Genomic DNA, 13,325 nt, shown 5'->3' on the forward strand with positions numbered 1-13,325 from the left:
ATGTCCTTTGGTACCCACCGTGTAGTAGTTGGTAGGGAGGACTACATCAGGAAAGATTTCTCAAGTTCCAAAAAAATAAGTAATTGAGTAAAAAGCTCTCAGATAATTTATATTTGGTCTAAATGAAGTCTGACAAAGTCTACTTAGTATTCCTGACTACAGATAGGAGACAAATAAGAATATGCAAGCACAATCTATAGTTGCATGAGGCTCAGGGATTTGTTAGCAGTACTGTAACTTGATGGAGAAATGCAGCTGAAAACAGTTTTGCTCACTTCTTGGAAAGCGACAGTGGATTAAGTGTTCTGAGCTGACATGATCTGTAGAAGTTGCAACTGTTCAGCCTCTGAAAGGATCAGCTGTGTAACTGACACACGACAGAGCAAGAGAAGAGATTTGAAAGAAGAAAACATTATATTCCAGTATTCAAAATACAAGTAGCAAGAAAGAGGTTTTCCTGGGCGGGAGGGGGTAGATAAAAGGGTAAAAATATCATAGAAATGATGATTTTTGTGTTGCAACGAAGCAAAAGAGCTGAGACCACCTTGCAATATCAGTTGAACATTCCAGTAGATCAGGAATGGACATCAATGATTGATTGACACAGCTGATTCCACCTAAAGTAAAACACTGTGTCAAATTTCTGACAGGCAGTTAATGGTTCTGCTTCTGTGATAATTCTGATTACAGTGTACCAAGCAGTTAAGGTCTCATTTACTTGAATAAAAGACGGATGGACTACATGGTGTATCTATCCTGAGTCCATCTGTTCTCCCTTGGAAGAGTTGTATCCTCAGACACTAGATTCATTGGCCTTGTCCCATTAACTAGATGGGACAAGATGAAAGCTTCCTCAATTCACTAGATAACTGCTCCAAGCAGTTTATTTTCTTCTGGATATATTCAGGGTTGGGATAGACCACATAAAAAGAAACTGCTGTTTCGACTGTAGGCAAAGACTTGGCCTGATTCTCCACTGCACTATAGTCCCAATTCTCAGCTGTATTTGGCCTGGGTTCAGGGCTGCAAAGACAGAGCAATACTCCACTTCTGCAGCTTGCTAGCCTCTGTAGCCAGCCAGAAACTTCTCCTCTGGAATATTCAAATGGCTTATGGAAGGAAGAGCAACAGCCGGTATCAAATTGATGGTCCAACCCATCCTCACAGCCTGTTCCTCTACTGTGTGCTGAGAGATGCTGTTCTGCTGGCTCTTTGTTACCTTTATAGAGGGCTTTCCTAAATGGAAGGCTACATCCTGGCTTCGTTTTCCCTTTTATGCCAATCATCCTATGAGAGTTACAGTGGAAAAACTGTCTTGGATGGATTTCCTCTCACCAAACTGACTGTCTACAGATTAGTATCTCATCTATAGCTACGACAATGTCTGCAGAGGCATCACCTCCTCATATGTGCCTTGAACAGGAAGGATTTGCCCACTCTGAGGAGAATATCTGGTCCTGAAATACCTGAAAGTATTGCTCTTGATGTGCTGGACCATGGTTGTCTCTCTCCTATGGATGATACTGCTGTAGCAAGGGACATCTTGCCAGTACACTTCTTTGTACAAGCTTTTGAAACAGCAGCATTCTCTGTGTTTCCCTCAACTGTGGAAGTCTCTTGTCATATTGCCTGAGGAAGTCTGAGCTGTAAGATTAGGCTGTTGCCTCCAGAAGAAGTCTATATGTGCTGGGCTAAGTCAGCATTTGAATTGGTTTTAGCAGTACAGGACAGATTTCATCATTTTGCCCCATATAGTGATAGGAAAAGAGGCAACAGACACAAGCTGTAATAAAGGAAACTTATGACAGTTGGACTTCAGGAAAAAATTCTCCCCAGAGTGTAGGTCAGCAGTGGCACAAATGGCCAGAAAAGCTGGGGAACCTCCACCCTTCAAGATGTTCAGAACTCCCCTGGACAAGGCCCTGAGCAACCTGATCTAATTTAGGAATTAGTCCTTCTGTGAGAGCAGGGAGTTGGGGGAGAGACCTCCAGAGTTCCCTTCACACTGAAATCTTTCTGAGTCTGTGAAATGTTGACAACCTTGTTCTATGAAAAGGTAAGCTGTTTGGAGCAGTAGGAAATCTCAACTTCCGAGGTCCAAGGCAAAGGAACTCTCATGTTCATCCATCCCCTTGGTGATTCAGCTTCCCTAACACCACAGCAATTGCCCAGAGGTCCTCTGCATCAGTGTTGGTGTGTTGCCAGAGTTCCTCCAGCTCCCCTTCACACCTCACAGCCCCTTTACCCTTCACTTTCTGGCTGAACTGCCAGATCCCTCAGAACATGTCTCCTTACAGATTCACAGGCTGGGCAGTAGAGTGGGGCTGCAGGAAATGCTATTGCTGCTCAGTAACAACCGCATCCTCTGCCTCTGTTCTAGTTCTGGATGTCTGTCATTGCTACCACGATGCCAATCCCCTGTGGAGGCTTCATGCCTGTTTTTGTTCTAGGTGAGTTTCAATTTTGTGTTGCAGCATATAGGTCTGACAGGTGGAGAGGATAAGAGAGACATTGCATACGTACCAAGTAGGTTTCTTCTAGTGGATGAGGAGTCATCACTTGATGTCTATGACAAGCTAGGTTACCAGTCCATATACCAGCCTCTGAGTCTCTGCTTTTGTCATTTTCCCACCCCCCAAATCCAAATGCTGAGGAGGAAATCCCTGTCCTTTTACGTAAGGAAAGCCACACTGTGGGGAGGCATGCTGAGCCATGGCCTTCTAATTTCTCTGCCTCTTCACCTACAGAGCAACTCTCATCCTACGATTAGTGGTAGTTGTTCCTTTCGCCCCTGAAGGCCAACTAGAAAAGAGAACCTCAAAACTAGTACCTGCAATGTAATCCACCAGTTATTCATTTCTTCTGACTGAAATACGGTAACATACGGGAGTTTATTGTTTTTTAACTGGTTTTAATTCCAAGACCAAAAAATAAAAAGAATACGATGCTAATGTTGAGAAAGAGAGGCTATGTTAGACTAAAATATACAAGCTCATGAAGTTCAGCATGAAGTATCCACAGCTCTTAAATGAAATGGTGTGCGCTAAGGACCTCTGGGTTCTGGCAGGCAGCAACTGAACAAGAGTCAGTAGCATGCCCTTGTCATGATGAAGGCTAATCACAAAAAGGGCTGTATTAGGAAAAGCCTAGCCAACAAGGCAAAGAAATTGGTTATTTCCCTGCATTTGGCATTTTGGACACAGTTCTGGAATATTGTGCCATTCTGTGTCCACCAATACAAGAGATTTTGACAAAGTGCAATGAGTCCAGCAGAGGCCACTGAGATTGTTGGGGAGCTGGAGCACAAAACAAACAAGGAGAGCCTGAGGAAGTTGGGCTTGTTCAACCTGCAGAAGAGAAGGCCAAGAGGGGATCTAACTGCGGCCTTCACCACCTAATGCAGGAGCAGATAGAGAGGATAGAAAGACTCCTCTTAGAGACACACAGTAAATAGGAAGTAAAGGCACAAATTGCAGCAGGGGAAATTCTGCTAGGACATAAGAAAAAAATTGTTTCCTTGGTTAAGGTGCTCAGAAAGGCTGGAGGCTCCCCATCCTTGCAGACTTTTAAAGCTCGTCTGGACAAGGTCTTGGGGGGCTTGATCTCACTTCGAAATTAGCCCTGTTGTGAGCAGGGTTCAGAACAAGACCTCCAAAAATCCCTTCCCACCTAAACTCTTGTGTAAGCTGTGATTCTAGTGTTTGGTCATTCATAGAATGAGTGTGTGAAGGGCCTCAACTGTGATCTGGACTGACATTGCACATATTCTGACAATATTTCCTCCTACCTGGGAATCGCAAATACCACTCTGCCCAGTGTGCTTAAGTGGAAGAATGAGGGGTCAACTGTATTTACATATCTTAGTACCTTTTTGTCCTTTTGGAGTCTAACTGAGAACTACTCTTTAGTCCCCAGTGTCATTTTAATGTAGGTTTTGATTTTGTTTCTGTTAGAAAATACTCAAATGATCGCCCAGCATAGGTGCACAGCGCAGACTGGATGTTCCTTAGGTGTTAATTCCATAATTGTCAGTGGTATTTTCCAGGTGCTGCATTTGGGCGTCTTATTGGGGAAATCATGGCATCACTTTTTCCCAACGGGATCCTCTTTGATGGTATTGTTTATCAAATCTTACCTGGAGGGTATGCTGTCATTGGTGAGTCTCCATGTCTTTCTTTTCCTTCGTCTGGTCCCATCCCCATGACTTTCCTGGTTGACATGATATGCTGTTTCTATATGACAGTCGTCTTCTCTCCCTATTCCTTTTCCACCCTACCTGGGAAAGGTGCAGCAGCTCTGACAGGAGCAGTGAGCCACACTGTTTCCACTGCTGTGATCTGCTTCGAGCTGACAGGTCAGATCTCTCACATCCTCCCCATGATGGTGGCTGTCATTCTTGCCAACATGGTGGCCCAGAGTCTGCAGCCCAGCCTCTATGATAGCATCATCCAAGTGAAGAAGTTGCCCTACCTGCCAGACCTGGGCTGGAATCACATAAGGTATAGTAGTAAAACAGAGGTGGAGGTGGGGAGTGGCAAAGAAATAAAGCAGAAGAGGATGAGACCATGGGAGAATAAAAGGTCATGAAAAGGGGATGGTACTACAAAGAAAATAAAAAGGCAGAATAGGCCTGGAGCAAGAAAAAACAAATGGTGGAGTAGAATTAGGGTTCATACACAGAAATGGAGAAAAGTCCTCTTCTTTTTTTCACTGAAAGCACAGGTTTGAATAATCTGCCACATTACTGAATTTGTATTAATATTACCAAATTGTTTCAGTTTAAAAATCTAAAAATCAAGTGTCTCATTTTCCATTTTTTTCTGAATTCAGTGGAGTTTGGATTTTTTTCTCCAGCAAATGTTTGAAATATCATTTTATTTGGATATTTTGCTTAAAACAAAATTCAGTTATTCATATACATTTCTTCCTATCTCTAGTATATATAATGTACATAGGTATGTATATATAAAACATCTATACATATATGTGTATAGATATGTGTATTTTTATGGTGAGGGGTAATGGAGTGGAATACAACTGTAATGAAAATCCAGTTAATCTGTGTTGATCCTGTTGGAAAGTCCTCTGGTTACTCTCACAGAAGATTATTTAGCAACTGTATTGAGAACACTTTTAAAGAAGTGGTCATTTATATATTTGTTTAAGGAATTTGTCTGCTAGACATTTTTAATATGCTAACTCTTCACCTTATTGTCTATAAATTCACAGCAAATACAATATCTTTGTTGAGGATATTATGGTCCAAGATGTGAAATTCATCTCCTCCAACTGTAAATACCGAGACTTGCAAACTCTACTCCAAAGCACCACTGTTAAGACTTTGCCTTTGGTGGACTCACCAGGTAAGCAATGTGGAGAAACTGGTCATTCTTGAAGACCATCTCAGCTTAAAGAGCCAAAGAAACTAGCTTTCAAATGACATGCTTTGAAGGAGACAGTTAACCCACTACATAAAAAATCATCCTAAAAATCTTCCTCTATGGATGATGTATGACAGAAGGCTGTTTCAGATGGTCAGACAGGTAAGCTGGAGTGTGGGCAGTGAAGCAGATATAGCAGGTAAGGGAGGTGTGTGGGAAGTTTGTGGACTGAACTGTGACCACCGGGGGAATCTTGCATAAGTAAAGAGCCTGCTTCTGATGTGGTGCTGAGGAGTGGCACAACTCAGGCATGGTGAGCTTCCTACAGCCCCACAGTGTATAAACAGGAACTAGCAGGGCTGGTCAATGACTCTTGTATAACTCTAGATAGTACAAGTCCGAGCACTTTGAAGACTTGGAGGGAGGAAGGGGCAGTGTGTGGCAGGGGACATTCAAAACCTTGAAGAGGCTTAATGGCTTCTCTGCTCTGTGTTATGCAGAGACCATGATCCTTCTGGGGTCTGTAGAGCGATCTGAACTGCAGGCTCTCCTCCAGAGACATATAAGCCCAGAACGGCGACGGCTCCTCAACAGAGAAATGCAGCAGAAGCTGTCTGAGGCACCCTACGATGGGCACAGCAAGGGACCATGGGCAACCCTGCCAAAGCTGAAGCATGAATCTTTTGCTTATGTTGATGAGGATGAGGATACAGAAGAGAAGGGAGAGGTGAGGGAGAGAAGTGGAGAGACTGCAACACAGATACTGCTTAAGAAGCAGTAAGGCATTAGAGAGGCTGAGAAAGAAATAACACAGGTTGGACTTCATTTTCTCTCCTTTCCATAACAGCTGCCTCGGCCCCCAAGTCCCACTCCCAGTTATCCAGAGGAGCCCAATGGCCCAACACGTCCTCTCAAACAAATGCCTGAAACTTCAGAGCCACAGCAACTCCCAGGTATAGTAACTTCTGGCATGCCTCAGCCACATCCTAGTCAGCTTGTGGAAGCTTTCATGCTGTGTTTACATGCTGTGCAAGGTGCTGATTTCCCAGACACTGAGAGAAGGCGCTTTCTCTGCTGTTCCCGTATTAAAGGTACTTTGTTAATGTACTTCAACATCAGTGTAATGTACCTGGAAATATCTTGTTTGTGATCCCTCAGAGAGCATGGCAAAAATAGGCCCACTCAGGCTGCTCTCTTTCTGTCAGTACTGTCCACTCCATCCTTTGCAATAACATCTCCTCAGACATTTTCTGGAGAGTCTGCATGGAAGGGTCCCATCTCTTGCCTCCTTCACCCTGTGAATGAATTTCCCTGGGAAAAGCAGCCTGAGAGCTAAACATCTGTACTTGTTTTTTGAGTAGCTTAGGCTGTTGCTCAGCCATCTCCAAAACTGAGCAGCTCCTCCCTTGGACACACATCTCTGATTCAGCTACATTAATATGATGGACAAATACTGATGTATTGTGTTCTTTGTGGGCCACCCCAGCCTATATTAGCTTTGCTTCCAAGACTGTACTCATAGCTCATATCTGGTTCATGTATCATGTATGTTTGATCCAGGATGGTGGTTTTTTTTTCCTTTATGTGTCTTGAAATATGCAGAAAGTGAGTAAGCACAGAGGTGTAGCCCAATCTTGAGAATGAATACAGAGGATAGGGCTCTGGCTCATGCTTTTAGGCACCCAAAGATTAGCATCTAATAGAGCATATAGCACATTCTCATTCCTTAACACCACTCATGTATGACCAAACCTCTAACGCGTAGGAAAATCCACTTTATGCTTCCAGGGCAGTAGAGTGGTGGGACAGCCATCCACCTTCCTTACCAAATCAGAAAAAGAATCACATCGAAACAAGGACAGTGTATGAGACATTTTACGTGAAGCTAGTACTGAGTGATCCAGGATTGACAAGAGGAAGTGGAGCAGGGCTGACTTCACGAGGCTTTCCCTGCCATAATTTTTAGTTTGGCTCACAGCTGTCATTTTTTCTGACCAACCTTTCTCCACAGCTGTGTTCACTTCACAACAGCACCAAACCCTATCTCCTCCTCTTTGCTAATTCCTGACTGTCCTGCCTGGGAGAATAATTCTGCAGTCTTTTTCATTCCCACCATTACACTGCTGGCACAACCCATGGACTCCTCACTCCTTTGCACCTGTCACATTCAGGATGTTGATATGTTTTGTCTTTGAAGTAATTTCCAGATTCTCACCTCCCCTTTCCATACTCATCCTCCAAACCACATTCTCTTTGTGGACTGCAGAAACCTCTAGTCACAGCAGTTTATCCCTTGTATCAGGTTGTTTGCTGTGTTAGTAGTCTTGCTTCTGTTGTTGTTTTTTTTTTTTTCTTTAGGGACACTGATCTATGAATATTATCTGCAAGGGCTACTTTGTAATGGTTTGTTTCCTCTCCTTGAGGAAAAGATATTTCATGGGAATATTTATTCTGGCATGTCCCAGACACAATCTTACAAATTGAATGCTAGATTATGACTGGCTCAGCCCTGTCATATACCATCTACTACGTCCCTCATATTATTTCCCAGCCAGCCTTGGGCAAGGAGACGGGCATGGGGCTTTGTATTTTTGTCTCTCACTTGTTCTTCTCTCTTATCCATGTGTTTGTTTTCATCCTTCAGGCAATTTCAGGAGTCTGAGGCAACTGATCCAGCAGTTCTTGTGCCATTACAACCGTCCACTTGAAACAGAGAATGCCATCCAGGTTAGCGATATAGAGAGCTTAGCAGTACCCTGAAGAGGGAAGGGAATGCAATGGAAATAGAACCTACTACTCAGAGCCATTCAGCATTTGGCCAAAGCATGGACATACTTATGGTCCTGAACTCTGACAGCATCAGTGGGGAAGTCTCTCCAAGGAGAAAGGGTGTGATTACTGTAAAGGAGTGTGCATCTTCCTAAAGAGCCATCTGTCAAGGCTACCATCATGACTGAGTGTGGGCTGCTTTTTCTCAGTGAATAACTTAATGCTGTTTTGGCTAACCTGGAATAAAGTGCAGTTCTATTCAATTTGGCAAACAGTTTTGGCCAGATAAAAATGAAAAAATGCTTTTGCCTTGTGCCATGTTAGATGCCCTTGGGTATCTGACATATCTGCACAGGTTTGGTGGATATCATACAGAGCCTATGGGAGACCCATCCACTCTAGGGCAGTAGTTGGACCCCGTGTGGGATATCTAAGAGCATCTAAAGCAGTACTAGATGACCATGTCTGGGCACCTGAATTGCTCCACCAGCATTCCATAGTCAATCTTCATTGGCAAGGGAAGTACAGCAAGTACAGAGTACACCTTGTAATGTATGAGTATAAAGAAAATCTAAACACTCAGTAATATACTATTTGGAACAAAAAGGGGACCACATGGGGTGAGGAGGCTGTGCAAACTTTTCCTTTCTGTACTCTCTGAAACTGTGGGTTCTTTGTCTGTCCTGAACAGTGTTTTCTCCTACAGGAGCCGGTGGAAGTTGTTGACACAATGAGGCCAGAAGAGGTAAGACTGGGTGCAGAAAGGGAGTGAGGTTAATTGAGTGCTTCTTTTGCCCATTTCATATAACTTGCAATACTTCCTGAACTCTGACAACCTCAGTGATTGCCACACAAAGCCATAGCTAAAGCTATTTCTTCTTAGAGTTGCAAAGTGGGCAAGTCTCACCCAATAACAGAAGAGATTGTTCTGCTAGATGTGCTGAATAAGGCTCTGACTGATCTAGCTTTGAAGTCAGCCCTGCTGTGAGCAGGGTTTTGGACTAGAGACCTCCACAGGTACCCCCTCACCTATATCTTTCTGTGGGTCTGTGTTATTCCTTCATTTTTTACACAAAGGAACTATTATTTTGCAATTGCAAGGGGAAGATGCACTCAGAAAGGAAAGCTAAGATGTTCACTCCCTCTTTAAGCAGGAAGGAGCAAAACCTCACCTTCTCAGAAAACCTCTGAGGTACTGGAATTCCTCTGTTTCCATAAGGACTTGGCATCTGGAAGGGACGGGAAACCTGAGGGGTGTGATATAATGGGCAAGATGAATGATCTACATAGGAAGGAAGAAGCATTAATAGGAGAATGGAACTAGTTTGGGTACACAGGACAGCAACACTGCTGATTACTGTAAGAGTGATTCCTCTTCTTTCCTGTGTCAGATAGATGCTTGGGAACAGGAGGAGCTGAACAAGAATGTGTGCTTTGACAGCTGCCGCATAGACCCTTCCCCTTTCCAACTGGTGGAGAGAACTTCCCTGCACAAGGTGGGTGCAGACGTCTCTCTGAGGCATACACTATTTTTCTCCACCCTATCTATCATTGCAAGTCTAGTCTATGACTGACTTCTTCTCCTTGTCTTCACCTACAACTACTATCACCAGCTACTTCCACATCCAGCTACAGAAGTCAGTTTATTCCTATAACCTTTTGCGTGTACCTCCAATCTCCTGCAAAATGAAAGGCTACATGATAAGAAGTCTAAGTGCGTTTATTAAAATAGCTTTTGGACACCACATAGGATTTTCCAGCCACTACATTAACAGAAGCATTGTATGCCTTGCTGCTGGGGGCATTACACTGAGATTTACACTCCACTTTGTCATTATGCAGCACTGGAGTGAGTACTCCTGGATTTCTCAGGGTGTTTCTGTCAGGGTATAGAGTCTGCCTCAGTGTATGAGAAGAGTTGCTTGAAACCACCCTATATCATAGGCTCTTCATTGAACTGAGGAACAAGGAAAGAGGAAGCTGGATCATACAACTTCTAGAAGTAACACAGGATGACTGAGGATAAAAGCAATCATTGTATTTTGGGAGTAAGAGAGGACTGGTCTTCCACTCAATGGAAATGGAAAACAGTCAACTGAAGCAAAAGTGCACAGTGCATGTTTTTATTCATTTAACGGTGAACGATCAGCATATGCCTTTCACAAAATTAATTAATTACTGTTATCAAAGGGGTAAGATCTCAGCCTTGAACAAAATAAGAACAGATTAGCATATACTTAAGATGAGTTTGGTGTTTTCTAAAGAGCTGGCTGAAATAATCTGAAAACCACAAGCATTTTTCTTTGAGAATATAAGGGCTACAAGAAATTATACTTGAAGACTGCAAATGGGGAAAGTTTCATACCTCTCATAAAAAAAAACAAATGAGAAGCTCTGAAATACCAGACAAGTCAACTTAACTTGGATGCACAAAAAATGCAGGAATAAATAATCAAACTATCTGAGGTATGCACAGTTAGAGCTAAATGTGAGACTACTGACAATGGCAAGAATATTACAGCTTATCATGATCAATTGTATTTAACCAGTCTGATTTTCTTTTACATTAGGGTAAAATGTCTTGTTCCTGAGAAATGAGATTTTTCCCTAGCTTACACTTGGACATGACATTCAGTATCTCATGTGATGTTAAAAAAAGGGCAAACACCAGCTGTGAAAGAATGACTTCATGTAAGGCCACAGGTAAAGTCCAGCTAGAGCTCAGCTTAAAGAACTTGGAGGCTGGAAATACCTCACAGATGAACACTGAGAATGCTGAAAGTTTTAGAAAGCCTGATCTATGAAGAACAGTAAAATAATGGGGTATATTTAGGCTGAAGAAAAGAAGACTGATAGCAGTGTGATATCTGTCCTTTTAAGAAGGCTTTGCAAGAGAAGGGGAATAACTTGTTCTCAGTGTTCCTATTGCACTGGATAAGCAGCAATAAGCTTAAGTTTTGACAGGAAATATTCTGGAACAGGAAAAAAGAAATCTTCTAGTGTTAAGGAAAGCACTGGAATAAATAGCCTAAGCAGGTTCTGACTTTGCATATTACTATATGACAGTTTAATTTCCAGTACCAGAATGAAATAGATCCCCAAATACACAGGGTGTTGCATGTGAATCTCTGTTTGCCAGATGCAGGATGGGAGTGACCTTGAGAATGTGCTCTCCATCATCAACACACTCCCAACTATGGCTACACAGCAGAAGGACCAAAGGATAGTATTTGCCAGCTACAAAAGGGGAAGGAAGAGGTAGTTTCTCACTAGGATGACTGCAGACTTGTACGCCTTTGATATTTCCATTTCTAAATCCCAAGTCCCAGCTCTAGCAGCATCATGTTACCAGTTTCCAAAGTCCCTGACATGGTCTTTTGTGTTTTTGCTCATAGACGCATACATTGTTCTCATTACTGGGCCTTAGCCATGCCTATGTAACCAGTATGGGGAAGCTGAGGGGAGTGTTGGCTTTGGAAGAGGTAAGTCTCCTCCTAATCAATTGCAAATGTTCTGTGGATCATTGCAATAACTTACAGGCGTTGGAGGGCCTAGCTGGGAATATATATAACTACGATCGCTACATTTTCAATCCAGTGTTGAATTCTGAATCAACCCTTTGGAAGCCATGTAGAGGAATGGAATGTATTTGAGGAGGCAGCAGGCGTTTTTTACAGGGATGTTAGATGGTTCATCCTTTTCATGAATGTAGGCCTCTTAATTGAGTGGCTATTACCGTCTCTGAAAGTGGTGTCAAATTTGCTATTTACTGTGGAATGAAAAATTACAACACCAGTGTAAAAGATGATCTGCACAGGCCCCAGAGGTAGACCTGTGACTTTCTCTATTTGTGATCCCTTTACCCTGGAGCGTAGATGAACTTCTGCTGGGTAGGGCTGGGTCAGCTGCCCTTTCATCCATTTTTTCTGAACTTTTTCTCTTCTCATAGCTTCAGAAGGCAATAGAGGGCTCCACACGCTCTGGGGTTCGCCTCCGCCCACCCCTTGCCAGTTTCCGTGATACCAACCGGACTTCCATCAGCAGTGAGAAGGTCAGCCAGGCCACTCAGGTGTGGAGCCAGCAGGACAGCTCCATGGTGGCAGCACAGCAAGCAGCGGACTTGGGCACAGAGAGCCCACTGCTTCCCTGCTCGCACTCCCCCCAGCCCTCACACTTGCATGAAGAGGGGGAAGTCCTATGCTCCACTTATGCCACTGATACTGAGTTGGAAGAGATGGAGCTGGCAGGTCCAGTTGCTGAAAACATCTCAGACATCCTCAAGGACATAAACCTACGCTCCACTGACCTGGATGAGGATGAAGATGAAGATGAGGATGTCCCCTTATAGCTGGTGTGAGGGGAGTAGTCCATCACACTCTTCAGTTGAGCCAGTCTTCTTGTGTTTGCTCCTCGAAGAGAAGCTTTTGGATGTTCTTTGCAATCCCCACAGAGGATTAATTCAGCTGGGAAAAGGGGCATCGGACTGATCCTTTCTTCTGCTGCTTTCTCTCTGTGCAAAGACTGTTAGGCTGTTGGACTATACAGGTGTGTGCAGGAGTCAGATGTGTACTGCAAGGTGGCTAAGGGCAGGCTCATAATGCTTAGACTTCTGTCATGTCTATGTAACATGGCAGAAGGGATTGTAACAGGACATGAATACTACCGGACACACTCAGGATGCTCTGTGTCAATCTGCCACGGGGGAAGTGGAGAAGGAGCAGCTCTCCTCATTCTCCATTGGTGTCATCCTTCCAGTCACACCTGGCCTGCGTGCACCAGTGTAAACAGAGACAGACCTCCAGCCTAGAAGCATATTGCTGCTTCTGACTACGATCCTGTCTGTATTGCTGCAGCTCCTTTTTATTAGCTCTTATCTTGCATCCCCCCCCAAACATTCCCGTGTAGAACATTTTTCCTCTTTCTCAATTTTTACTCTGGGATTTTCCTGGATGGGGGTGCAGTTAGGAGCTTCTCCTCTGTTCTTTAGCTGAGCTGTGCCCTAAAAACAAGTGGGAGGAAAATATTCAGTCTATGATGTCTCATGTTTTGAATTCAGCCAGGGCTCTAAGAAAAGCACTGGAAGGGAGGAAAGCCTCTTTGTTTTCCCATCATCTCTGGAATTTTTAAATAGAATGGGAAAACCTTAAGTGGGGCCATCCTCAGTGTTGGAGGGAG

At 43.6% G+C, this 13,325-nt stretch overlaps 1 protein-coding gene across 1 annotated transcript in view; it reads left to right on the top strand.

Annotated features, from left to right (window-relative positions):
• The window catches only part of CLCN1 (chloride channel, voltage-sensitive 1), a gene marked incomplete at its 5' end in the record, with an annotated part of 37,889 nt that extends 25,391 nt beyond the window's left edge, over positions 1-12,498 (top strand). Inside the window, 12 exons of the mRNA XM_009587840.1 lie at positions 2,381-2,450; positions 4,046-4,156; positions 4,244-4,499; positions 5,230-5,363; positions 5,882-6,108; positions 6,229-6,334; positions 6,416-6,472; positions 8,026-8,108; positions 8,857-8,895; positions 9,542-9,646; positions 11,546-11,632; positions 12,100-12,498. Of these exons, the coding sequence (XP_009586135.1) occupies positions 2,381-2,450; positions 4,046-4,156; positions 4,244-4,499; positions 5,230-5,363; positions 5,882-6,108; positions 6,229-6,334; positions 6,416-6,472; positions 8,026-8,108; positions 8,857-8,895; positions 9,542-9,646; positions 11,546-11,632; positions 12,100-12,498 (1,674 nt within the window). The remainder of the gene's footprint in view (positions 1-2,380; positions 2,451-4,045; positions 4,157-4,243; positions 4,500-5,229; positions 5,364-5,881; positions 6,109-6,228; positions 6,335-6,415; positions 6,473-8,025; positions 8,109-8,856; positions 8,896-9,541; positions 9,647-11,545; positions 11,633-12,099) is intronic.
• Between the last annotated feature and the right edge of the window lie 827 nt (positions 12,499-13,325).

Source organism: Fulmarus glacialis, unplaced genomic scaffold (genome assembly GCF_000690835.1).
Source record: "Fulmarus glacialis isolate BGI_N327 unplaced genomic scaffold, ASM69083v1 scaffold6731, whole genome shotgun sequence".
NCBI lineage: Eukaryota > Metazoa > Chordata > Aves > Procellariiformes > Procellariidae > Fulmarus > Fulmarus glacialis.